We start from the raw sequence: 27,906 nt of genomic DNA, 5'->3' as shown, positions 1-27,906 counted from the left end.
ATAACATATGCAAAAATGGTTGTGCCACGCCAACTAGAGGTACTTACGTCGTGTTGTGAACATGGCCCAAATTTCCACTAGCGTTAATTGTGTCTGTGTATGGTTTGGCATGGATCTGTTTTTCTTTTTGTGAAATGTTTGCTGTGTGTCTTTTTACCCATAGACGCACAGTGAGTGCCGGGTATTGCATTTATTGCGCATATCATATATGTTATTTTATATGTTTAATTCACTAAATATTTTGCCGGTCCGCGAGTACATTTTTTTCAGTTACACCGGCCCGTCAGGGTGAAAAGGTTGGGAACCACTGTTCTAGAGACATCCGATTTAAAGACGCTTTTTTTAAATTACGGTATGTTTTCTGGAAATCAATTCGGTACATTAACCCTTTTACGGACCAAACTTAACCCATTGTTTGACAATATGTAGAAAACCGTGACACATTACAAGTTTTATTAGCATAGGTAGATATCAGTTGTATAACTTAGAAACATTCTGTGTATCAAATATTAACATGTCAGAAAATTCGTATGTCAAATGATTGCCACTATTGCTTTTTGTAGATTAAAAATTTCGTGACCCAAGTTATTTCCAATAAACATGAATAAAGTAAAAAATATTTTGGAATAATGATAAATTTAATTATTATGCAATAAAGTTTCAGATTAGCAGCTACCAAAACTCAATTTTTCATGGAAGATATAACTAATGAATCAAAGCGGAAATAATTATGAATTGCCAGTTTTATTCATACTGAGATACATCAGTGAATCCAATTGAAACCCCCAATATGTTGTTGCAACATTTCTGAGAAAATTGTTGGGAAAATTTTCCATAAACGGATTCTATAACAGACGTATGTTTTAACAGAAAACTAAGTAATATCTAGTAGTTGTTTTTTGCAGTAAAATCATAATTAAGTTGGTTTGAACTCAAGCATGTTTTACGGATGGACCAGGTGTTACCAGTATATTATTATCAGGAGTTTTCGTCGAAATATTTCAAATTATTCATTTAGATAACACGATAAATACATCTGCTGCATATTATTACATCAATAAAAGTTGCACAGAAATGTGAATTAGCTACTCATTAAATCTTTGTATTCATTGAAAATGTTTGTTAGTTTAATACAAATTCTTTCGCTTCTCCGGTTCCTATTCGTCGCGAAAGTGCTTCGTTAAATCTCTCAAGTGTCAGAAACCTAGAATCGACACCGGTATTTTTCTGTTCTTCGTACCTTTTATGTTCTGCGATTATTAATATTTCTCTGTTCATACCCGAGGCCGTAAGAAAACAGTCAAGAACAGGAACAAGAAACTTCTCTGATACCTCGTTTGCCTATTATATTGGAAACGAAAGAGAAGTCAAATTGTCACTAGCGTTAATTGTGTCTGTATATGATTTGGCATGAACCTGTTTTCTTTATGTAAAATGTTTTCTGTGTGTCTTTTTAACGTAGACGCACAGTGAGAGCCCGGCATTGCATTTATATATATATGATATTATTTTATGTTTAATTCATCAAATATTTTGCCTGTTGAAGACATGTAGCAAATCATGATACATTTGCCTTTCCTGTGTGTAAGCAGATGTTTCATTGATGATGATTACAGATGTTTTTATTATTCCATGAAATATTTTTCTAATGACATTCGCATAAATAAATACTTTGTACTTTTTACAAGTTACCATAAATTGGATCCAGCTGCAGCAATTTGTTTCATTGTATCGTATGGTATTATTATCTTATTTGAGACAGAAAAAACATCGCCTACCATTCAATTCATTTCAAAACTATAACATACACCAATGACTGTTATAAAGAAACAAAATCATTAGACAAGATAATTCGGTCTTTTCTCGAAATCTATAGACAACAGATAAATAAAATTCATTTCATAAAACAAACGTATACAAGTTTTTCAGTTTGACTTGACGCATTTAATGCAATCTAAAAACGTTATATGGAAACATTTTTCAGAATTTTCAGAAGGCTAACAAAAAATTTCAATGAATACAAAGATTTAATGAGTAACTTATTCATATTTCTGTGCACATTTTATTAATGTAATAATCTGCAGCAGATGTATTTATCGTGTTACTTATTGAATAACTTGAAATATTTCGACGAAAACTCATGCCATCAATATATTGGTAGCACCTGGTCCATCCAATAATTATTATGCAATAAAACAGATTAACTGATACCAGACTCAATTTTTTATGGAATATATAACTAATGAATAAAAGCGGAAATTATTATAAATTGCCAGTTTTATTTATACAAAAATATATCATTAACTCAAATTAAAAATCCCAATATGGTGTTGCAAAATTTCTGAGCAAATTGGGGGAAAATTGTTTAATAAACTTTATTTCTATAACAAACGTATGTTTCAAGCTAAGTAATATCATTTAGTTGTTTTATTACAGTAAAATCATAATTAAGATGTTTTAAACTCTAGCATGTTTTATGAATGGACCAGATATTACCGACATATTGTTAGCATGAGTTTTCGTCGAATTATTTCAAATTATATTCCTGCAATAGTTTTATCACGCCAACCAGAATAACTTATCTATGTTTGTTTCGTTAAATGATTTTTATTTATATTTTTTATCTACGTTTCGATGAAAGGGGCAAATTATTTTTTTATTCATTTTTATTTATTAGAATATTATAAATCGAATATCTAATCCTAGCTACAGCTGGATCCAATTCGTGGTAACTAGAGAAAATTATTTATTTATCCGGATGTCATCAGAAAAATATTTCATAAAATAATAAAAACATCTGTAATCATCATCAATGAAACATATGCTTACACACAGGAAAGGGAAATGTATAAAATGCGACGGGTGTGGACAGCCCATACAGTCGATTTCAGTCTACAAAACAAGACAACTTCCAACCGGAGAAAAATGTCGGCAAAGATTGCAGTATTTATCCTGGCCTTGATGGTCTGCAGTTTTGGATTGATCAGGTTGGTTGGCATTGATTGCTTCATTGCATCATCGAATGCCGGTATTGTATTTTCACGGCATTTTATAACTAATATAATTCTTTATTCTAATTTTCACAGCGCAAAGTCTCTTGAGCCACGTAAGTTGATGAATATTCCTATTTCCTTTAATTTTTGAAGAGTTAAACTCTGTCGAATAAGTTCTCAAACTCTGTTTACAAATAATGTGAAATGTTCAAAATATCTTTACTCTCATAAACTAATTAAATTGTTTAAATTTGATTGAACACGTGACTTACTTTTCCAGATACTTTCAATTTGAGCGATGTTTCAAGATTCCTAATTCTCGAATTTTATTAAAAACAATCGATAGAAATACTTATTACTTACTTAAAAGAAAGATTTATAGATATTTAAATTTATCTGATTTCAGTCGGGTATCTTATTTATAACTTTTTTCTAATTTATGGGTACGTGGTAAGAGTGGCAAATCATTAGCTTTCTTAAAATTGCTTTAACAAAACATTTTAGTTGTCATAAGCGATTGATTACTTGTGCTCACTTTTATAATGTTGGTATACCTTCCTTCCAGAGATATATTTCTTGATTTTGAGTGTGTTATGCCGACCTTGCTCTGTCTAATATTTTCCAATACAAAGGACATCACAGTCAAATTGTTGAAATTTCTTGTTCTTTGCGATATTTCTGTAATTTAAACAGGTGATCAGTCTGAGAAGGCATTGCGTTCGTCCGACAACGAAGATAATGAGAGAATCTGGCCTGTTGGCATCCTTTGGGTATTGGGAAACAAGGACACAGGTAATTATAAATAGTATCTTAATTTTATTGATTTAATAATCAGATTGCATTATTTATGTATTCAGCACATTATGTCGAATAAGTTCTAAACTTCAACTACAATTTCTCTATTTCCTGCCAAATGTTCAAAAATTCAGTTCAGTTTTATTTCCAAAACTCCCAAAATTGTTGAAATTTGATGGAACATGTGACTACTTTGCCTGATACTTTCAATTTTGTAAAAGGTTTTTGGACTCATATTTCTCATATTACCCTTGTTCGGTGTTCTCAGGCTCAAAAATAGTATGTAATTCAAGCGACACCGCAAGTCAAATGTTGAAATATCGTTTCTTGACGATATTTTTGTAATATTAACAGGTGATGAGTCTGAGAAGGTATGGCGTTCGTCCGACAACGAAGATAATGAGAGAACATGGTTCCTTTGGGTAATGGGAGACAAAGACACAGGTAATTATAAATAGTATCTTAATTTTATTGATTGAATAATCAGATTGCATTATTTATGTATTCAGCACATTATGTCGAATAAGTTCTAAACTTCAACTACAATTTCTCTATTTCCCGCCAAATGTTCAAAAATTCATTTCAGTTTTATTTCCAAAACTCCCAAAATTGTTGAAGTTTGATGGAACATGTGACTAATTTGCCTGATACTTTCAATTTTGTAAAAAGTTTTTGGACTCATATTTCTCATATTACCCTTGTTCGGTGTTCTCAGGCTCAAAAATAGTATGTAATTCAAGCGACACCGCAAGTCAAATGTTGAAATATCGTTTCTTGACGATATTTTTGTAATATTAACAGGTGATGAGTCTGAGAAGGTATGGCGTTCGTCCGACAACGAAGATAATGAGAGAACATGGTTCCTTTGGGTAATGGGAGACAAAGACACAGGTAATTATAAATAGTATCTTAATTTTATTGATTGAATAATCAGATTGCATTATTTATGTATTCAGCACATTATGTCGAATAAGTTCTAAACTTCAACTACAATTTCTCTATTTCCTGCCAAATGTTCAAAAATTCATTTCAGTTTTATTTCCAAAACTCCCAAAATTGTTGAAGTTTGATGGAACATGTGACTAATTTGCCTGATACTTTCAATTTTGTAAAAAGTTTTTGGACTCATATTTCTCATATTACCCTTGTTCGGTGTTCTCAGGCTCAAAAATAGTATGTAATTCAAGCGACACCGCAAGTCAAATGTTGAAATATCGTTTCTTGACGATATTTTTGTAATATTAACAGGTGATGAGTCTGAGAAGGTATGGCGTTCGTCCGACAACGAAGATAATGAGAGAACATGGTTCCTTTGGGTAATGGGAGACAAAGACACAGGTAATTATAAATAGTATCTTAATTTTATTGATTGAATAATCAGATTGCATTATTTATGTATTCAGCACATTATGTCGAATAAGTTCTAAACTTCAACTACAATTTCTCTATTTCCTGCCAAATGTTCAAAAATTCATTTCAGTTTTATTTCCAAAACTCCCAAAATTGTTGAAGTTTGATGGAACATGTGACTAATTTGCCTGATACTTTCAATTTTGTAAAAAGTTTTTGGACTCATATTTCTCATATTACCCTTGTTCGGTGTTCTCAGGCTCAAAAATAGTATGTAATTCAAGCGACACCGCAAGTCAAATGTTGAAATATCGTTTCTTGACGATATTTTTGTAATATTAACAGGTGATGAGTCTGAGAAGGTATGGCGTTCGTCCGACAACGAAGATAATAAGAGAACATGGTTCCTTTGGGTAATGGGAGACAAGGACACAGGTAATTATAAATAGTATCTTAATTTTATTGATTTAATAATCAGATTGCATTATTTATGTATTCAGCACATTATGTCGAATAAGTTCTAAACTTCAACTACAATTTCTCTATTCCCTGCCGCCAAATGTTCAAAAATTCATTTCAGTTTTATTTCCAAAACTCCCAAAATTGTTGAAGTTTGATGGAACATGTGACTAATTTGCCTGATACTTTCAATTTTGTAAAAAGTTTTTGGACTCATATTTCTCATATTACCCTTGTTCGGTGTTCTCAGGCTCAAAAATAGTATGTAATTCAAGCGACACCGCAAGTCAAATGTTGAAATATCGTTTCTTGACGATATTTTTGTAATATTAACAGGTGATCAGTCTAAGAAGGCATTGCGTTCGCCTGACAACAAAGATACTGAGAAATTTCTTAGGGCTGTGTAGGTTCTGTCGAAAGTGTTCAAGGGAATAAACAATTGTGAAATAATTAAATACATCATGACGAAACAAAAAATAAAATTTGGTTCAGCATGCAACAATATTATTGAAGTCTTCTAAAAATTATTCCAATTTCAAATGAGCAATTATTTTTGTAATTCTGACCAATCTGAAAAGCATCATATTCAGTTGATGACAGAAATCATGTTGAATTATGGGGGCGTGGTTTTTTCTGTGATGAAAGAAATTGTTGATCACATAGATAATTGCAATTATTGTTCAATTACATAAAAGCAGCCGTATTAACAACAGCATTAACAAAGTCTTGAATTATCAAAAATAATCGAAATTGTCCAATTCTCCAAATTTGATTAGTTGAATAATCAGACCTATAACTTATGTATTCTGCAAATTTTTATTTATTTTTTCGATATGCTTTGCAATTTCTGAATAAATTTGAAAAAAAAACAGATAAGAATTATTCTGGATTTCAACCTTTGTAACAATTATTGCGATTGTAACAGGTGACCAATCTGAAGAAGCATCTCATTCATTTGATGACAACGATCTCGAAAAGGGAACATTTTGAACCTGGTGGATGCGCTGAAATCGTTGATCCTATAGGTAATTGTAATTATGATTTGTATTATATTGTTTGTTTGCGACCTTCCGTTTGTCTTATTGTATTTGTTTTAATATTAAAACATGCATTAGCTTTCGTATCATTTCGACATTTGATATATATATATAACTTCATTTGTCATGCTTTGCTACCTTGATACTTCACAGTGTATAACAGTGTATTTATTAATTTTTTTTCCCATGTTAGCTCTTCTTCCTGACAATACAGATGACGACTCGATAATGACGGATTCAGACAACGAATTTTGATTTAAATATTTTTCTTGCCAAACCTTATTATTCAGAATAAAAGATTTTAATGCATTAAACTTTTGGTTCAATTGTTTCACGGATAAAGAGAAAAAAAGCGCAGAAATAGAATTAACAGTGTCTTAGTTAGTTTGCGCATAAAATTATATGTACGTTTTGTACTGATTAAAACACGCGAGTACGATCTGGGAATCTCAAATTTTGAACCAATACCTCGAGAGAGATTTTTTAAATATATAAATCAATGGAGTCTCACGTCTCAACAGAAATTTATATTTTTTCTTTGCGCTTACCAGCGTACCTCTGCTAACCCTGCGTGGGTTCGCAAGTTCGGATCCCATGCGGAGTTGATTACATGATATAGCATTGCTGGACTCCTCGCCGCCGTGGGGTGGTTCGCGTAACCGCTGGTCGGTTATGGCTTCCTCCACCATCAAGTCCATGCATCTGAAAACTGGCTTACTAATCCCTTGGTAACCGGACGACGTAATAAGTAAATTTATCGTAATTCAAAAATATTTTTTACTTTATTCATGTTTATTGGAAATTAATTGGGTCACGAAATTTTTAATTCACAAAAAGCAATGGTGGCAATCATTTGACGTACGAATTTTCTGACATGTTAATATTCGATACACAGATGATATCTACCTATGCTAATAAAACTTGTAATATGTCATGGTTTGCTATACATATTGTCAAACAATCGGTTAAGTTTGGTCCGTAAAAAAAGGTTAATGTACCGGATTGATTTCCAGAAAACATACCGTAATTTAAAAAAAAGCGCCTTCAAATCGGATGTCTCTGGAACAGTGGTTCCCAACCTTTTCACCCTGACGGGCCGGTGAAATTGAATAAAATGTACTCGCGGACCGGCAAAATATTTAGTGAATTAAACATAAAAAATAACATATATAATATGCGCAATAAATGCAATACCCGGCACTCACTGTGCGTCTATGGGTAAAAAGACACACAGCAAACATTTTACATAAAGAAAACAGGTCCATGCCAAACCATACACAGACACAATTAACGCTAGTGGGAATTTGGGCCATGTTTACAACACGACGAAGTACTTCTAGTTGGCGTGGCACATCCATTTTTGCATATGTTATTCCTAACCCCCACCTGACTACATCATTCAAAAATTACGTCACTACGACGTCACATTAACGTAATAAGGCCCTAACTATTCTAACTGCCACCCAAGACGCGCGGACGATCACCCAAAATCGAGCAAGCTATTTCTCTCGTTTTCTGGTCGTGAAGATCCCGATATGAGAGAGATCACTGGCGTTAGTGAGTTCGTTATCGTTGGAGAAAAAGCCATTTCGAGTAATCGTAGCTAAACTTCTGCAAGCTCTTTAGCGTGATTGTGAGGTCGTAGTCACGTATTTTTTAAATGGTGCTATATTATAATTAAACTGGGATCAAACAACTGAGTGATATTACTTAGTTTTCTGTTGAAACGTTTACGTAGAAATATGGTTTACTGGAAAATTATCCTACAATTTGCTCAGGAATTTTGCAACACCATATGGCGGGTTTTCAATTTGAGTCACTGATTTATCTCAGTATGAATGAAACTGGCAATTCATAATAATTCCGCTTTGTTTCATTAGTTATATCTTCCATGAAAAATTGAGTTTGGTAGCAGCTAATCTGAAATTTTATTGCGTAATAATAATGGATGGACCAGGAGTTACCAATATATAATTGACATGAGTTTATGCCGAATTATATTTTAAATTATTCAATTAGGTAACACGATAAATACATCTGCTTCATAATACTACATTAACAAAATTTGAACAGAAATATGAATAAGCTACTCATCAAATCTTGTATCCATTGAAAATGTTTGTCAGCTTCCTGAAAATCCTAAAAAATGTTTCCACATAAAGTTCTTAGATTGCAATAGTTTTATCATGCCAATCAGTATAACTTATGTACATTCGTTTCAAAAAATGATTTTTTTGTATATTTTTTATGTAACTTCGATCAAAGAGTCAAATTATTTTGTAGTATTCATGGACACGTTAGTGAACAAAACCATCGTTTTGCATTTTATGCTGGCACTATTCTTCTTATTCTTCTTGTTCTTTGTCACAGAAAAAATCGCCTTTCTCTTTGATTACTGGAACAATCGCTTCGAAATTTTCAGTGCTCAAAGATTAAATTTTTCTCTAGAAGGCTATTACTTTTATTTATTTCAAATATTCCGGTGAGCTTTATAGGATTCTTTTTTTTTTGTGTGCTATGACGTCATCGACATCTGCCACTAGGTGGTGTCCATATATTTGAGCACAGCCCTCTTGTTTATTAGATTATTATAAATCGAATATCTAATACTAGCTACAAACCGCGTCCAATTCATGGTAACTAGTAAAAAGTACTCAATATTTATTTATACGAATGTAATCAGAAAAAATATTTCATGGAATAATACAAACATATGTATGTAATCATTAACAAGAGAGCTATGCTCAAATATATGGACACGTAGCGCCCCCCAATGGCAATAACTTTGATGACGTCTTAGCGGAAAAAAAAGTAATAGCCTTCTGGAGAAATATTTTATCTTTAATCACTGAAAATTTCAAAGCAATTGGTCCAGTATTCGAAGAGAAAAGCGATTTTTTAAAAATGATGGAGACAAATAATAACAATAACAACATAATATTGAAACGATCGTTTTGTCCACTAAACGTGTCCAATAATGAAACATCTGTTTACACACAGGAAACGAGATTTATGAAAATGCGAATGTTGTGGACAGCCCACACAGTCGATTTCAGTCTACAAAACAAGACAACTTCAAATCGAAGAAAATGTCGGCAAAGATTGCAGTATTTATCCTGGCCATGATGGTCTGCAGTTTTGGATTGATCAGGTTAGTTGACATTGATTGCTTCATTGCGTCATCAAATGTCGTCACTTTTCAAACATTCTAATTTATTTTAATTTTGAATTGAAATGAACCATTAAATCCTACCAATGTATTTCAACCGGATTTTTATATTTAACAATGCTTTATCAAAACATTTCGGTTGTCATATGCGATTTATTACTTTGGCTCACTTGTATAATGTCGGTATACCTTCCCTCCAGAGATATATTTCTTGATTTTGAGTGAGTTAGGCCGACATTGCGCTGTCCAATATTTTTTAAAAGTTATTTCTAATTTCAAGTTTGCAATAATTGAGTAATTGTCCAACAGGTGACCAATCTGAAGGAGCATCATGTTCATCTGATAACAAAGATCATGGAAAATATATTTCCTGGCTAAAGAAATCGCTGAGCGCATAAGTAATTGCAATTATTGTTCAATTATATGGAAGCAGACGTATTCCTTTGGTTGAATAATCAGATTGCAATATTTATGCATTAGGCAAATTTTATCTGTTATTTCGATACGCTTTGCAAATTTTTAATTAACCTAGAACAGTGTTTCCCAACCCGAGTCCGCGGTCTCAAATGAGTCCGCGGAGCGTTTGAATGAGTCCGCAACGAGACAGAAATTCACTGCGGGTCGCAAAGGTTTTTGCGAAACTTAACTATCAGCCGAGTTACGATTTACGTTAGAATTTATATAAAAGATAAAAAGTAAGTTTATTCACATAACATTAATCGAGTCAATAATTACTGGTTACTGAGTAGGGCTGGGCATATATTTGAATATTCAACTATTAGTATATCAATTTACTATTCGAAAATTTGATAACAGATTGGATCAAACGATTGGATTTCACAACTTGCGGATTTCCGGCAAAATCACGAGTCTGTACATCTCCGATAGATACCTAAGTGGTGTTTCTCGTGAGTTCGAACAACGAGGAATAATTTTATTTTCTGGTAGGTATCAATGATGGCCACCCAAATTTTCCAAATTTGAAAGCGGCAATACAAAATACTAAAAATAAAACGGAGAACACCATAAGTTTTGTTTTATGATAGTCCGCGACCGAATAAAAACGCTTTTTTGGACATTGCATATCGCAAAATTTCGGGTGCTACCGTAGTATACGTACCGGGGCATTTCTCCTCAGAATTCGTTGTTTTCCTGCCTACACATTGGTTTGTAAAGTACTGCCATATGTGTTGCACGAACAGATCAGATTTGTTGAATTCACAGAAATACGAATCAAAACAAAATATAATCGGGCACTTCACCACGCATTTTTGTGTCCACGGATTGTCATGGGATTTTCTGAGTAGTGTTTCTTTTATTTCGTCAACACAACCGCAGATTAAAACGATTACAAATAAATTAATGATAAAGCAACCCATCTAAAAAATACCTGTATCGGTGATGGATTGAATACTTTATGTAATCGAAAAAATCATTGAAAAGTCGGCTCTTTTAACGAGTTACGTATAAGCGGCGATTACTTTTGAAAAAGTATTCTTGTCATAAGTCGAAGCAACCGCCTATCCCTAGCCTGGTATACGATTCGTGTGTTTGGTTTCATGGCTCTTCACACAGAGTACGGTTGCAATAAACGCACCTTGAGTCCGCAAAGGTTTTCGCCGATGAGAAAATAGACAGCGACCAAAAAAGGTTGGGAAACGCTGACCTAGAACAACAGATAAAATTATTCTAGATTTCAATCTGTGTAATATTTGTTGCGATAGGAAATGGTGACCAATCTGAAGAAGCATCTCGTTCATTTGATAGCAAAGATCATGGAAAATTTTTGCCTCTAGAATTGTATAGGCGTCTGGCTGAAGAAATCGCTAGAGGTTTAGGCTTAGGTAATTGCATTTATTGTTTATTTATGTCTACGAAAGCAGGCGTATTCTATTGATTGAATAATCAGATTGGATTATTTATGCATAGGTCAATTTTTATCTGGTATTTCGATATGCTTTGCAATTTTTAATTAACCTAGAACAACAGAGAAAATTTATTCTGGATTTCAATCTTTGTGATATTTGTTGCGATTTCAACAGGTGATCAATCTGAATAATAATCACATTAATTCGACAACGAATATCAAGAAAAATTTTATTTTTGGTTGTGAAATTGTTGAGCGGATAGGTAATTGTAAAATTGTTCAATTGTTTGAAAGTGGATGAAGGTATAAATTATTTCAATATTCATTGTCAACTTGCCACGTCATAATGTACAAAAACGCATTTAAAGCAAACAAAAAGTTTCTGGAATATAAAAGCTTATGGTATTATTTTCAACAATAAATCCAGACCAAATCTAACTACGTTCATGGTCCCGCGGAAATCAATTAAAACAGTTCAATATTTACTCAATTTCCGTACGAGAGAGATAGCGTTTATTAGTTTGCAAATTTTTCTTATTGAATCCGTTTTAATATTAAAACATGCATTAGCTTCCGTATCAGGTCGACATTTTATATGTATTCATAAATTAATTCATCGTGATTTGCTACTTTACAATGTATAGCAGTGCATTTATTAATTTTTTTTTTCAGTTTAGCTCTTTTTCCCGACAGTACAGATGACGATTCGATAATGACGGATTCGGACAACGAATTTTGATTTGAATATTTTTTCTTGTCAAAACTTATTATTCAGAACAAGAGAATTTATTGCATGAATCTTTTAATCGAATTAACTCACAGATAAGCTTCGTTCAATCTATGATTTTTTGGAAAATGGGCTTAGGCAAATGAGTTTAGGTCTTCGTGTTTACATATTTGAGTAACGATCGCTTGTTTTTATTGTTATAAAATATTGGTATTGATAATACGTGGCAAGCTCGCTGTTTTGTCTAGGGCTCAGTTCTGTTGCAATGCCGAGGAAATATGAGCCTTCTAGTAAAAAATGGCACTTCAGAAGTGTGTGTACCAATATGGAGGCAACTAATTTTGTTCGCCTACTTTATATCAAGTTGTGTAAAGGGAAACCTAAGGGCATGGGGTATATACCCTTTAAAACACAGACAGTGCAGGAACTCGTAATAGAACTAAAATAAAAATAGAAATCGGAATAAAATTACGACCTAACCCCGACCCGGTACACACACTACGGAAGTACCAAGAAAATTCAAAGCTTGTGCGTATCGTTACTTGTTAGATATTCGTAAGGAAGATAACGTGTAGATATAAAACAAATACTCCACATGTCAGACAGGGTCAAAGCCACGAATATTTATTAAAAATGCAGCTACAAATGTCAGCATTTAAATTAGTATTTTGCTGAAGATACGTCATTACAAACTCATCAATGTAAGAGTTGTTCCTTTATCTTGCAATGGGAGGCAAATAAAATGGCCACACGATTGTTTAGTTGACTGGGCGGCCCGGATAAGTTAAATGTGCACTTCCGCAGTATGTGTACCAGGTTGGGATTAAACCATCATTTTATTCTGATTCTCCTTATTTTAGTTCTATTACGAGTTCGGGGCCTGTCTGTGTCAGCCAGGTGAATATCCCCTCTTCCCATAGACTTGATTCCTCCCACAAAACTACAAAAATTAGCGAACAAAAATATTTACCTTCATATTGGTACACATATTTTCGGAGCGCTGTTAAATGTACTCATTTCCAGGCAAGGGACACTTTTCAATAAGACGCTCACTCGCCCCTTCCGTTCAGAACAAGACCAGGTACAAGCAGCCACCGATGTTTTAAAGAAGCGCCCTTATCTACGCTGTCGAAGATATTCAAGCAAGCAATTTCATCTATCTCGGTTAGTTCGTTTGGAGACAGACTTTATTAACATACTTTAATAGCTGTTATAAACAAACAAAATTAATAGTGCAATGAGACTGAATATTTGAACTATCATATTCTAACAGAAAAAATAACAAGATAATTGGCCCTTTCATTGAAATATAGAGACAACAGATTAATAAAAATTATGTTATTAAACAAAATTAAACAAGTTATCCAGTTTGACATGGGGTATTTACCTGAATCTGAAAACGTTATGTGGAAACATTTTTCAGGATTTTCAGGAAGCTAACAAGAACTTTCAATGGATACAAAGATTTAAGTAACTTTTTCATATTTTGTGCAAATTTTGTTAATGTAATATGATGCAGCAGATGTATTTATCGTGTCAGGTAATATTACAATTCGAAATATTTCGACGGAAACTCATGTCAATAATATATTGGTAACACCTGGTTCTTTCATAAAACATGATAGAGTTTGAAACAACTTAATTATGATTTTACTGTAATAAAACAACTGAATGATATTACTTAGTTTTCTGTTAATACATACGTTTATTATAGAATAGAGTTTACTGGAAAATTTCCCCCCAATTTGCTCAGAAATTTTGCAACACCATATTGGGGTTATCATTTGGATTCACTGATATATCTCAGTATGAATATAACTGGCAATTCATAACAATTTCCGATTTGATTCATTAGTTATTTCTTTCATGAAATATTGGGTTTTGTAGCAGTTAATCTGAAATTTTATTGCATAATAAAGATTTATCGTTGATCAAAAATAGTTTTTACTTTATTTATTTTCAATGGAAATTACTTGGGTCAAAAATATTTATTTCACGAAAAGAAATGGTGGCAATTATTTGACGTACCAATTCTCTGACATAATATTATTTGATACACAGAATGCTTCTATTTCATACAACTGATTCTACTTATGCTAATAAAACTTATAATTTATCTTGATTTGCTACATATTGTCAAACAACGGGTTAAGTTCGGCATGTAGAAGGCTTAAAGTACAGGATTGCCATCCGGAAAACATAAAATAATTTCAAAAAGGCGCCCCCAAATTGGTTGTCTCTAGAACAGTGGTTCCCAACCATTTCACCCTGACGAGCCGATGAAATTGAATAAAATGTACTCGCGAACCGGCAAAATATTTAATGAATTAAACATAAAATAACGACATATATATGCGCAATAAATGCAATTCCGGGCACTCATTGGGATAACAGTTACAAATCTGACGATGGCGCTCGTGAAAGCAGAAGATCTAGGCACGATATGCATGCTAACTAGCATTAGAAACGCTCGATATGCTAAGGGTTGCGTAACCGAGAAATATAAATTCAAAGTACATAAGCGTTTTGGTGTTTTGACTGGTTTCGACTCAATGTCCGTAAACTAAAGTTGAAAGCCACAATTGAAAGGTTTCTTGGTGTTTACCAGTGATCATTCCCCAACTGCTGACTTTAAGATAGAATTCTGCCAGTTTCTTGCGGGTTTAAAGAACAGTCGGCGAAATTGCAGCAGAGAAATATTGACCGGTAGTGCGAAGAGTTTGGAAGAATGATGATTTGAATTCAGAATTTCACAGTAATTTAAAATTTGATTCAAACTCAAAGTGATTGAAGTCACATAAACAAAATAACGGAGCTATATCGGAGCTAAGGTCGTTTCTGAGGCAGGATAGGAAAGGATTTAGATATTTATCTCGGGAGAAAGGGAAGCCGACAAGACGGCTTAATCAGATGGCGGACCACGGCAAGCGCAAAGAAAAAATATAATATCTGTTGGAACGTGAGACTCCATTGATTTATATATTTAAAAAAACTCTCGTGAGGTATTGGTTCAAAATTTTGATTTCCCAGGTCATACTCGCGTGTTTTAATCAGTACAAAACGTACATATAATTTTATGCGCAAACTAACTTAGACACTGTTAATTCTATTTCTACGCTTTTCTTCTCATTATCCGTGATACAATTTAACTAAACGTTTTATGCATTAGAATCTTTTATTCTGAATAATAAGGTTTGGCAAGAAAAAATATTCAAATCAAAATTCGTTGTCTGAATCCGTCACTATCGAGTCGTCATCTGTATTGTCAGGAAGAAGATCCAAACATGGAAAAAAAATTAATAAATACACTGTTATACATTGTGAAGTATCAAGGTAGCAAAGCATAATCAATTAAGGTATATATATATATCAAATGTCGAAATGATACGAAAGCTAATGCATGTTTAAATATTAAAGACAAACGGAAAATCGCAAACAAACAATATCATACAAATCATAATTACAATTACCTGTCCTATAGGATCAACGTTTTCAGCGCATCCACCAGGTCCAATATGTACCCTTTTCGTGATCGTTGTCATCAAATGAACGCGATGCTTCTTCGGATTGGTCACCTGTTACAATCACAACAATTGTTACAAAGCTTAAAATTCAGAATAATTCATATCTGTTATTTAAAATTTATTCAGAAATTGCAAAGCATTTCGGAAAAATAAATAAATTTTCCGCATACATAAGTAATGCAATCTGATTATTCAACCAAGAAAATTAAGATACTATTTATAATTACCTGTGTCCTTGTTTCCCAGTACTCCCCAACTAAACATGCCAGCAGGCCACATTCTCTCATTATCTTCATTGTCGGGCGAACGCAATGTCTTCTTAGACTGATCACCTGTTATTATTATAATAATATCGTAAAGAACTGAAATTTCAACATTTTGATTGAAATGTCACTTGTATTAGATACTATTCAGTATTCAGAATTACCTATTTCCTCGATAGCTTTTTTCACCAAAGGAACGAACAAACCCCACAATCTCTCATTATCTTCGTTATCAGGCGAACGCAATGTCTTCTTAGACTGATCACCTGTTAATGTTACAAAAATATCGTAAAGAACTGAAATTTCAATATTTTGATTGAAATGTCACTTGTATTAGATACTATTTAGAATTACCTATTTCCTCGATGGCTTTTTTCACCAAAGGAACGAACAAACCCCAAAATCTCTCATTATCTTCGTTATCGGGCGAACGCAATGTCTTCTTAGACTGATCACCTGTTAATGTTACAAAAATATCGTAAAGAACTGAAATTTCAATATTTTGATTGAAATGTCACTTGTATTAGATACTATTTAGAATTACCTATTTCCTCGATGGCTTTTTTCACCAAAGGAACGAACAAACCCCAAAATCTCTCATTATCTTCGTTATCGGGCGAACGCAATGTCTTCTTAGACTGATCACCTGTTAATGTTACAAAAATATCGTAAAGAACTGAAATTTCAATATTTTGATTGAAATGTCACTTGTATTAGATACTATTCAGAATTACCTATTTCCTCGATAGCTTTTTTTACCAATGGAACGAACAAACCCCAAAATCTCTCATTAACTTTATTTCCGGGCGAACGCAATATCTTCTTAGACTGATCACCTGTTATTATTATAATAATATCGTAAAGAACTGAAATTGCAACATTTTGATTGAAATGTCACTTGTATTAGATACTATTTAGAATTACCTATTTCCTCGATAGCTTTTTTCACCAAAGGAACGAACAAACCCCAAAATCTCTCATTATCTTCGTTATCGGGCGAACGCAATGTCTTCTTAGACTGATCACCTGTTGATGTTACAAAAATATCGTAACGAACTGAAATTTCAACATTTTGATTGAAATGTCACTTGTATTAGATACTATTTAGAATTACCTATTTCCTCGATGGCTTTTTTCCCCAAAGGAACGAACAAACCCCAAAATCTCTCACGATCATTGTTGTCCCACGACATATGAGGTTAAATAATTGGTGGATCTGGCATCCACAAAATGCCGGACTTCTCATCCCCTGGGAGAAAAAATCGGCGTTTTGTTATTTGGTAATTCAAGGGTGTAGAACACGAGTCCAGACCTGTTTTCGTGATCACAACCAACATACCGGTATAAGAGAAAATGAAGGATTTATTTTTGTCAACACACACACGTATTGCGATAGAGACAAATTAAAATGTAGAAAAATCATACCGCGTATTCATTGCATAGAAAAAAGTTTTAAATAACATGCCGACCAAAATCAGACAAACTATCAAATATCAAAATATTGAGTTACGCTAGTTTTGGTGTTTCATATTTTAAAAAGTTTGAGAAAAAAACTGTATTTTGATCGATGCTTTTTCGGAAAAATTTGGGAAACATGAATCCAAAAACTTTCTACAAAATTGAAAGTATCAGGCAAAGTGAGTCACATGTTCAATCAAACTCCAACAATTTAAAGAGTTTCTAAAAGAAAACTAAACTCAATTTTGAAACATTTCGCACGAAATAAAGAAATTGTAGTTGAAGTTTAGAACTTATTCGACACAATTATTTACAGTTAGACAATGAAAAGTCATCAACTTACGATTCCCGAGAGTCTTTGCGCTGTGGAAAATGAATGAATATTGATTAGTTAGTAATTATAAAAAATCCGGTTGAAAGACATTGGTAGGATTTAATGGTTCATTTCAATTCAAAATTAAAATAAATTAGAATGTTTGAAAAGTGACAACATTCGATGGCGCAATGAAGCAATCAATGTCAACTAACCTGATCAATCCAAAACTGCAGACCATCATGGCCATGATAAATACTGCAATCTTTGCCGACATTTTTCTTCGATTTGAAGTTGTCTTGTTTGGTAGACTGAAATCGACTGTGTGGGCTGTCCACAACATTCGCATTTTTATACTTTTCTCTTTCCTGTGTGTTAGCAGATGTTTCATTAATAATGATTACAGATGTTTGTATTATTCCATGAAATATTTTTTCTGATTACATTCGTATAAATAAATATTGAGTACTTTTTACTAGTTACCATGAATTGGACGCGGTTTGTAGCTAGTATTAGATATTCGATTTATAATAATCTAATAAACAAGAGGGCTGTGCTCAAATATATGGACACCACCTAGTGGCAGATGTCGATGACGTCATGGCACACAAAAAAAAATCCCATATAGCTCACCGGAATATTTGAAATAAATAAAAGTAATAGCCTTCTAGAGAAAAATTTAATCTTTGAGCACTGAAAATTTCAAAGCGATGGTTCCAGTAATCAAAGAGAAAGGCGATTTTTTCTGTGACAAAGAACAACTAGAAGAAGAATAGTGCCAGCATAAAATGCAAAACGATGGTTTCGTTCACTAACGTGTACATGAATACAACAACAAGATTTGACTCTTTGATCGAACTTACATACAAAATATACATAAAAATCATTTGATGAAACGATCGTACATAAGTTATACTGATTGGCATGATAAAACTATTGCAATCTAAGAACTTTATGGGGAAACAAAGAAGCTGACAAACATTTTCAATGGATAAAAAGATTTAATGAGTAACTTCATATTTATGTGCACATTTTATTAATGTAATAATCTGCAGCAGATGTATTTATCGTGTTACATAATTGAATAACTTGAAATATTTCGACGAAAACTCATGTCATCAATATATTGGCAGCTCCTGGTCTATCCAATAATTATTATGCAATAAAACAGATTAACTGATACCAGACTCAATTTTTCATGGAATATATAACTAATGAATCAAAGCGGAAATTATTATAAATTGCCCGTTTTATTTATACAAAGATATATCAGTAACTCAATTTAAAAAACGCAATATGGTGTTGCAAAATTTCTGAGCAAATTGGGGGAAATTTTTTAATAAACTGTATTTCTATAACAGACGTATGTTTCAAGCTAAGTAATATCATTTAGTTGTTTTATTACAGTAAAATCATAATTAAGTTGTTTTAAACTTTATCATGTTTTATGAATGGACCAGATGGTACCAACATATTGTTGTAATAAATCTTCTAAAAAACAAAAGAAATTAAATTAAAATTCTAATCTGTGAAAATTTCCTTTTCACGATCTTCTCAAAGTAACAAAATATTGCTAGACAAAGAATGACCATGTGGCTTTTTCAAGCATAGCAGTTTTGTACGCTATACAGCACTTCTTATCGTGTTTCCCCGAAATTTAGACAGGATTTAGATTTATTTTTTTTTGAAGAATAACACTATTTTTTTTGGAAGAGCTCTTTTGTGTTCATTTATCAAAAATAAAATTTGAATTGTAGAAAATCACAAGATTTTCACTAAACATCATATAAAAACCGACATCTATTGTTTTTATTTGTATTTCCTATACAAAAATCAAGTGAAAAATATCATAATTGTGATATCACACAATCTTGAACAGTGGTGTGATCTTTATCTTACCTCGGGCCAATGAACCTTTCCTCTTCCACACATTTTAAATTTATTTTAAGGGTAGGGTTTAATTAAAATCATTTTGAAAATTCAAATTATTATCTTATTTTCAGACTAGGTCTTCATTTCGAGGAAACACGTTAGTTTTGCGATGATTAGCCATTGCTGTGTTATGTCATAAAAAAAATCAAATTAAAGTTAAGTGGGTCGCCATAAGCTGTGGTAATAAATAGTCTGTCCCAACTTCATCTAGAGCAGGTTCCCAATCTTTTCACCCTGACGGGCCGGTGAAATTGATTAAAATGTACTCGAGGATTGGCAAAATATTTCATGAATTAAACATAAAATAATAACATATATATGCACAATAAATACAACGTCGGGCACTCACTGTTCGTCTATGGGTAAAAAAGCACACAGAAAACATTTTATATAAAGAAAGCAGGTCCATGCCAAATCATACTCAGACACAATTAACACGAGTGAGAATTTTGCTTCTGTTTCGTTTCCAATATAAAAGGCAAACGAGGCATCAGGAAGTTTCTGCAGTACGTATGTCCGCAGTGAGTATTGAAAAGAACTTGGGAACAAACTAAACACATCTTTGATTTGGAATCAGGCACGAAATCCCGCTGGGTATACTGTAATCGAGAAAAGATCTCTGCGGCCCGTGCTTTTGTTGCGGGTATCGTGACCTCCTGTAGGCTCACATCAGGTTCATATCTTACTGGATGCCAAGGAAAGCCGTGGAATATTATACTGTTCTTGACTGTTTTCTTACGGCCTCGGGTATAAACAGAGAAATATTAATAACCACTGTACATAAAAAGTACGAAGAACAAAAAAATACCGGTGTCGATTTTAGGCTTCTGACACGTGGGAGATTTAACGGAGCGCTTTCATGACGAACCGGAAAGGCGAATTTTAAATGAAGCTAACAAACATAATCAATGGATACAAGATTTAACGAGTAACTTATTCATATTTCTGTGCAAATTTTATTAATGTAATAATCTGTAGCAGATGTATTTATCGTGTTACATAATTGAATAACTTCAACGTTTTGTCGCATGAACTTTCGATGACAATATAGTCAATGAAGACAGCCGTGGGGGGGGGGGGGGGGGGATGTAAATGTAGGCCCCTAATGTAAAATTTAAAGCTAAAAAAATAGAAGGTATTGTACGTACAAATCTCAGGTTTAAGTAGAATATTATATGGTATATATGGGTTGAAAGGGCAATTGACGTCATCGTTAATTGTGACGTAATGCTCCACTTTGGAGATGTCAATTTTTTATATTTAGTAAATTAGGCTTTTAGCATTTTGACCCACCAAAATTTAGGTTCCCCCTCGAGGGTCACCACGAATTCGATTTTTAAGCGCTTTACAGATTTCGGCCCATGGCCATCATGATTGATGTCTATGGACCTTTCCCCGACCTTTGACCCTCGGAAAATTCTCCCTATACTTTACCATTGCAAAATTGTCAAGGCTATTTCAAGAGTGCTTTTGCGAGTTGGCGTCTGTAAAATGGGGTATGTGTTTCAAACCATCATTATGATTCATCGCATACAACAATCTGTTTTTTAAAAGTACCGGTAAAGAATTTCAGGCTAGTCTATCACAGCCTAATTTTTATTACTGCAATTAAATTAAAACTCCTAGAAAGACAGAGTGATAATAATAATAATAATAATAATAATCTTTATTTTGATTTCCCCAAAAAAACATACACATAACAAATAATGAACACATAAAACAAACACACAGAATAATGGGAAATCGGGAAAACAGGCAAAACCTCGAGTAGGGTTTAAAACACGTATAAATACATGTGCCTGTTCACCCATGATATTACACTCACAAACATATTACAAAAAAAAGATAAAAACACGAACGTGTTATCGTTCCAACGTCCGGGCGTCTAACTTGTGTTACAAACAAAATGCAGGTGCGTAGGTTCTAATTTAAAACTGTTTACGTCGAAATGGACATGATTCGGGCTGTGTTTATTAAATTGGCGTAAACAAGTGCGAACTAGTGAGTTAGATAAAAGCAGTGTCAGAATGAGTAATAAATAAATCGAAATGTCTTTTGGTTGATTTCCTCTTTGTAAATAAAATCCGACGTTGTGATGTGCTGTAGTGTGCTAGGTGCAATGTTTCATAGAAAATGCCTGTCCATCTCTTTTTCCTTAGTTCTTTGCAAAGCAAATATGTAAAATTGGAATCTTGGGTAGCCTGTACAGCAATGCCAAAGTAGTCTATTATTTCGTTGTCCATCAATTAGGATGTTGATTGTTTCTAATTTTTGTATTCCATTTGTTTCCACTAACATTGAATTGAATTGAATTATCTGATTTTTATTTAAGTTCCCAAAACACAACTGAAAACTAACGAATAGAGTTCAAAAACGCGAAAACGAGGTAATGTTTACAATCACGCTTGAAAATCTGTCTGAGTGAGAAAAGTGTCTGAGCGAATGCGAAAAGGGGGCATTGTTACGTCACTTTTTGCATCTTGCTGATTGGCCAATGTCACGAAGTAAACAAGGAAGTCCATGCTCGGGGAAAGGTCCATTGCTTTGATGTCACGAAAATATGGCAACCCTAACTTAATCCAATATCCGACAGGTCACAAACATCCAGCCAGGCTCAACCAAAGTACAGGGAGAATATTTCAGGGGTCAAGGAAGGACCGGGGAAAAGTCTATCTTATCTAGATTTCGTGTCCAATAATGACCAAAAAACTCAGTGATGACTGTCTTTCATGTGATTCTACTTGTCGAGCAGACCGTGATCAATTTTTGTGAATTTATGACGTGTTGTTGATCACATGCCTGCGACTGCTCGCTTTCATCCTGTTCATATCTAAGAATCTGTAAGATTGTTAACTGTGATTGAAGGTTCAGATTGTGTGTCGATGATTCGTATAATATTTCAGTTGGATATTTGGCAAATCCCAAGCGTGGTTTTGGTCAGGATAGGATAGGATTTACATATTTATCCAGGGGGAGAGGAAAGCCGATAAGACGGCTTATGCATATGGCGAACCACGGCCTCTCGTCCGGTTAGCATTCCAAGTCGGGTATGGGATTAGTTTTACTGTATTGTTTGTTTTTCGGAAGCATGGACTTGGTGGTGGAGGAAGCCGTCAGCATTTACAGATTTATGGTACCGGTAACGACAATCCTTACCGGTACAAGATTAGGTATTACGGTAATACCGGTACTGTACCGGTACCGGCACCGTACTGTATTACGGTACCGGTACCTGAATACTGGCATCCTGCCGAATACTGGAATATGGTGTGACCCAATTTGTATTTTCTTTCTTTGTTTTGTTTCGTTTGTCTATTTCTCTTTTTCCAAGTACCGGTACTAAAGTGCAGAAGTAATACAGTAATAGTAGGTCTATACCGGTACCGGTACCGGTATCTTAATATACGGTGCGGTACAATTTTACTTCGACGTTGTGGCACATCGTGCTAAGTGTTAGGAATACACTCGCCACCACATCTCTGATTTACGGTACCGCACCCTGCGTGGGTTCGCAGGTTTGAATCCCATGCGGATGCGGGGATGATCATGTGCGAGAGGATTGCTGGACTCCTCACCGCCATAGGGTGGTTCACGTAACCGCTGGTCGTTTACTGCTTCCTGGCTTCCTTCATCATCAAATCCATGCTTCGAAAACAAAATAACTGGCTAACTAATCCCATACCCGACCTGGACTGGTAACCGGACGAGAGGCCGTGCTGCCGTGGTTCGCCATATGATTAGCCGTCTTGTTTCCTTTCCTCTCTCCCGAGATAAATATGTGAATCCTATCCTTATTTCGATCTTTCGTCTACAACACAAATTAAAATAACAAAACACAGACAAGGGCAACTGGAAGGTCGGGAAAATGGGCAAAACAGGAAAATGATTACACATCATGACAATCATACTAGAATAAATTAATGAACGAAGTACATGATCACCAGAAAATGAATTTCACGGGCGAAGCTTACTAATTTTGATGAGTGAAAGCTGTGTAGAATATAAAAACAAATAGTTATGTGACGGTGCCTGTGCCGAAATGTGAATACCAATAATAACAAATAATTGATTAGCTGCTGTTTTTTGTAAACAAATAAAGCTAAACAACAAACATGAAAACTAGTTTTGGGCGTTGCTTCGTATGTCTGTATGTTACAAAATTGGTTCGAATACGTAGAAATTGGAGTAAATGTTTTAGTCTTAGCAAAGTCCAACATTCCGGAGCTTGCTGTCAACAAATGATCAACGCAAATCTTTTTAAAGCAGCTCCAATGTATAAATGATATACAAGCTAGTCTGTATTCAATCCTGTTTGTCCGGTTTTCCAAGTTTTAGTCTTGAAATTTCTTACTCCGGTACTCCACTGTTTAATACCACATTCGCACCCGATGGCGGTCTAATGTTTTTCTTTTTTTTTCCCTTCTGATTTTATTTTGTCTGCGTGATTGTATGTCTGTATGTATAGATGTATGTATGTGCGCGCATGTTTCAATTAATTTATTACCTTTGAGTGAGCAAACATGACCACTTCCATTAACAACACCATTTTAATCTAAAATGTGTACGTTTCAAATCAGGCAAGAGAAGAGAATGCGGCTATGCGCATTAAAATGAGCGAAATGGCCAAAGATTAAACACAGCGACAAGAGCAAAAAACTTTATGTATTTTCATCTATATGAGTGTCGTTTTTCTTGACTTTACTTAGGAGTAAATTTTTGCAAATGATTAGGTTTACTTTTTTTTTACTGTGAACAAATATTATTAAAAACGAATGCTTAGGTTACGACATTTCATAATCATCTTAATATTTTCGACAGAATCAAACTAATTACTTAGAACTTTCTGAACATTACATATCAATGGCCGAGTCTACACCAAAATCCGAAGAAGTAAATGGAGAAAATTCATCGAGTGAACCATCTAATGCTTCTGCGAATAAAAACAGCCAATTTGAATGCAATATATGTTTAGATGAAGCTAATGATGCTGTCATTAGTTTATGTGGACACTTATTCTGTTGGCCATGTCTTCTTCAATGGTTGGAAACAAGACCACATCGACAGGAATGCCCAGTATGCAAAGCTGGAATCGATAGAGACAAAGTTATTCCTCTTTACGGACGAGGTAGCACCAAGCAGGAAGATCCACGGAATAAGATTCCTAAAAGGCCACAAGCTCAGAGACCAGAGCCAGAAAATAGGAATGGATTTCACGGATTTAATTTTGGTGATGGCGGATTTCAGATGTCATTCGGTATTGGTGCTTTTCCCTTTGGACTTTTCGGAACGTTTTTTAACATAAATGACGGCCGACCTCCCCCTCCGAGGCCAGATAACCCTAATTATCAAGATGAACAAATGCTGTCGAGAATCTTCCTTGGAATTGCTTGTATATTAATGTTCTGGTTATTATATGCATGAGATTGTGATTGTCAGTTTAATCGTAATTAATTTATAACGGTAAGTCTGGGAAAAAACGACCGCACTTTTTTAAATATTTTGAAGAATTTTATGTTAAAATAGAATAATTGTAAAGGACATTCATTTATTAAAATCTGAGAACTTTATAATTATTTACGTAATAATAATAGCTATGCATTATGTGAAATAAAAAATGAAAATAGAAGTCGAGTAATTGAAAATATTGACATATTGATAAGAGTTGCTTCATACAATGATAACATACACTAGGGTTAACTAGCTCCAACTGAGAATCTGATATTAAAAGTAGGCAGTGTCTTGCATGGTGTATAGTGCTTCATAGTCGTCACTTGGCGTAAATTATTTTTTAACTACCGTAGTTACAGTGGGGTTCGATTTTTATTAATGTACATAGCTGATACGAAATATGTTGTTTATTACCTTGTGCTTTTTTGTTATTGATTGTTAATTAAGTCAAACACATTCTTCGATCAACTTTGCATTGAACAGCAAATCTTTATTTTTGGATTTGTGTTTGATAAAAAAAACCTACAAATCAAATTTTTCAATTAGCTAACGGTTTCATATTATTCATACTTCATAGTGCTTAAGAAAAACTACTACTACTATCGCAATTCGACACAAAGTGTACATGTACATCGATTTGCTGAACTTTTGTTTTCTCTGTTGAGTCTTTTGGAACCCTATTTTTATCGGAACCTTTTGAAACACTTTTATTTGGTACTTGACCCATGTAATCATATAAATAGGAATTATAGATTAACTCATGATATTGAAAAAAGTCATGAATTTGTAGAGTGATTGTCACATTATCAATTTCTCTGTTTCACTTTCTCTGTTTACGATTAATTTTTCGTTTTCACAAAAACCATATAAGATTCATGGGTATATTTCACTAGAATTCCAGATTGTGCGATTTTTATTCATTGTATGTCTCTGTCCTAATGAATAGGAAATGTTCGGTGTGTATTGATTATATACCGCTAGCTCATCATAATTGCTTTGTATTAGTTCAATTTTATTGTTCATCTGATTTGGCATAAAGGAGATTGAAAACGATTCGAATATTATCAGACCAATATCACTTTAATAAAAGAGAACATTAAAAAATAAAAGTTAAATCTCTATTTTTTTGTGAAAACACTTTTATTTGTCATTTGAACTTTTGTATCCATATAAATAGGAATGATAGAGATCAATAGGGAATATGTAAATTAAATTCATCCAGAACTTTGTGTAGGCAAATGGTAGGCTATTCGTTTTTGGCCAGCCCTGGTTGTAATGATTTTCAAATGTCAGTGTTAATCATAACAGAAAATCCTAATCCATTACCTGGTCAGATTTAATATAGCATCTAGCATGGATTAGCTATTTTGAAGTTAGGCCTTTTTATGGATTGCATCATGTCTTTTCTGAGTAGGAAGAAATATACAAACCGGGACTGATGAATTACTGAAACAGATGTATGGGTGGTAACTGGAATTTATCTAGCAGTTTAACGATTGTTGCTAACTGCTAAATTATTCAATGTGGTTCACACAGAACTGAGATAATTTTTCACGTCAGGGCTGGGCTCCAGCTTCCTACCCACTGGTGTTTTTTGTTTTGATCACTACCATAAAATATCAACGCAAATCAATCTCAAGTTCAACTCGGAACTTTGAATTAATATTAGAAATTGAATTTTAAAAATATTGTTATTTGTAAGAGTAAGAAGTATAAATGTGATAAATAATTAGGAGCTGAAGCCACTAAAATTTTGGGTAGCCAATTATGGTAAGCTTAGCTTTACCTCTAACATAATGTTACGGCTCCTCTGCCTTGGTTCACACAAAGTATCTTCAAGTGTTATAGTAAACGGAAGGGTGTTCAAGTATATTTTGATGTTTCTATTATTTCGCATAAGGACTATTTCATGCTTGCTGTGCTGTTATTATCTGTGACTGAATAACATAATAATACTGTTCATGTTTTTTATTATTTTTTTTTTGATAAATGTTGTTATGAAAGTACAGAATTATATGTTCATAAGGTAATACTGGGTTTGCTACCATGCAATTCATTTTCATATTACATTAAGAGTAGATTTGTTGTGCAATGTTTTATTTAACTAATGCTCATTGAATTTGTGCGAACTTGCTTATTACAGATTGTAGTGTATGTCAGGGAGAAGCTAGTGGGAGGTGGTTACGTGGGTCATAACCCCCAACCTCCCCGTTTGAAGATTTTTTTGATGCAATGTAATTTTTAATTTCTGCGAGGCGAGTTACAAGCAATACTGGAATATATTCAATGGCGTTCCGCCGGTAACGACACACAATTCTCAGTTTGAGCCGTGCATTGTACCTTTGTTGCATTTTTAATGCCAATGTGACCCCCCCCCCCCGGTAAAAAATCCTGGCTGCACCCCCTGGTGTATGTATAGAAATTAGAATTGTTGCATTCAAATAATGAAGTGTCGATTTTATAATAAATGTCTATCATTGCAGGATTGATACTCTTTCAGTCCATAAAATTTCGTTTTTGCTTTCTCCCAGATTGTCCAATTGTCACTCTTTTGTTTTGTGTATAGGTTCA

General features: G+C 33.8%; 3 protein-coding genes across 8 annotated transcripts; 2 read left to right on the top strand and 1 right to left on the bottom strand.

Moving 5' to 3' along the window:
* LOC120336745 (uncharacterized) lies at positions 1-6,948 on the top strand. 5 transcript variants are annotated; one of them, XM_078110088.1, is made up of 10 exons: positions 1-39; positions 2,836-2,987; positions 3,087-3,106; positions 3,687-3,785; positions 4,143-4,232; positions 4,590-4,679; positions 5,037-5,126; positions 5,484-5,573; positions 6,523-6,622; positions 6,849-6,948. In XM_078110088.1, exons 1-9 carry the CDS (start codon positions 16-18, stop codon positions 6,585-6,587), a joined length of 720 nt encoding a protein of 239 aa, XP_077966214.1. In that variant the 5' UTR covers positions 1-15; the 3' UTR covers positions 6,588-6,622; positions 6,849-6,948. The 5 variants fall into 5 exon arrangements, with proteins under 5 accessions (XP_077966214.1, XP_077966213.1, XP_077966217.1 ...); XM_078110087.1 differs by having other exon boundaries at positions 6,828-6,948; XM_078110091.1 differs by lacking the exon at positions 3,687-3,785 and having other exon boundaries at positions 6,828-6,948.
* Positions 6,949-15,526: 8,578 nt separating this feature from the next.
* On the bottom strand, positions 15,527-18,296 carry LOC120336714 (uncharacterized). 2 transcript variants are annotated; one of them, XM_078110232.1, is made up of 11 exons: positions 18,171-18,296; positions 17,986-18,005; positions 17,299-17,433; positions 17,109-17,210; positions 16,919-17,020; positions 16,729-16,830; positions 16,539-16,640; positions 16,349-16,450; positions 16,149-16,253; positions 15,868-15,972; positions 15,527-15,654 (listed from the first exon to the last, which is right to left on the bottom strand). In XM_078110232.1, exons 3-10 carry the CDS (start codon positions 17,375-17,377, stop codon positions 15,890-15,892), a joined length of 777 nt encoding a protein of 258 aa, XP_077966358.1. In that variant the 5' UTR covers positions 17,378-17,433; positions 17,986-18,005; positions 18,171-18,296; the 3' UTR covers positions 15,527-15,654; positions 15,868-15,889. The 2 variants fall into 2 exon arrangements, with proteins under 2 accessions (XP_077966358.1, XP_077966359.1); XM_078110233.1 differs by lacking the exon at positions 16,919-17,020.
* Positions 18,297-24,692: 6,396 nt separating this feature from the next.
* LOC120336740 (E3 ubiquitin-protein ligase RNF185-like) lies at positions 24,693-27,901 on the top strand. Its single transcript, XM_039404497.2, has one exon. The coding sequence runs from the start codon at positions 24,748-24,750 to the stop codon at positions 25,306-25,308; it is 561 nt and encodes a 186-aa protein (XP_039260431.2). The 5' UTR covers positions 24,693-24,747; the 3' UTR covers positions 25,309-27,901.
* The last annotated feature ends 5 nt before the right edge of the window (positions 27,902-27,906 follow it).

The sequence above is a fragment of the Styela clava genome, chromosome 2 (genome assembly GCF_964204865.1).
Source record: "Styela clava chromosome 2, kaStyClav1.hap1.2, whole genome shotgun sequence".
NCBI lineage: Eukaryota > Metazoa > Chordata > Ascidiacea > Stolidobranchia > Styelidae > Styela > Styela clava.
Note: the sequence above shows the minus strand (reverse complement) of the source record. Positions and strands in the feature narration are given on the sequence as shown.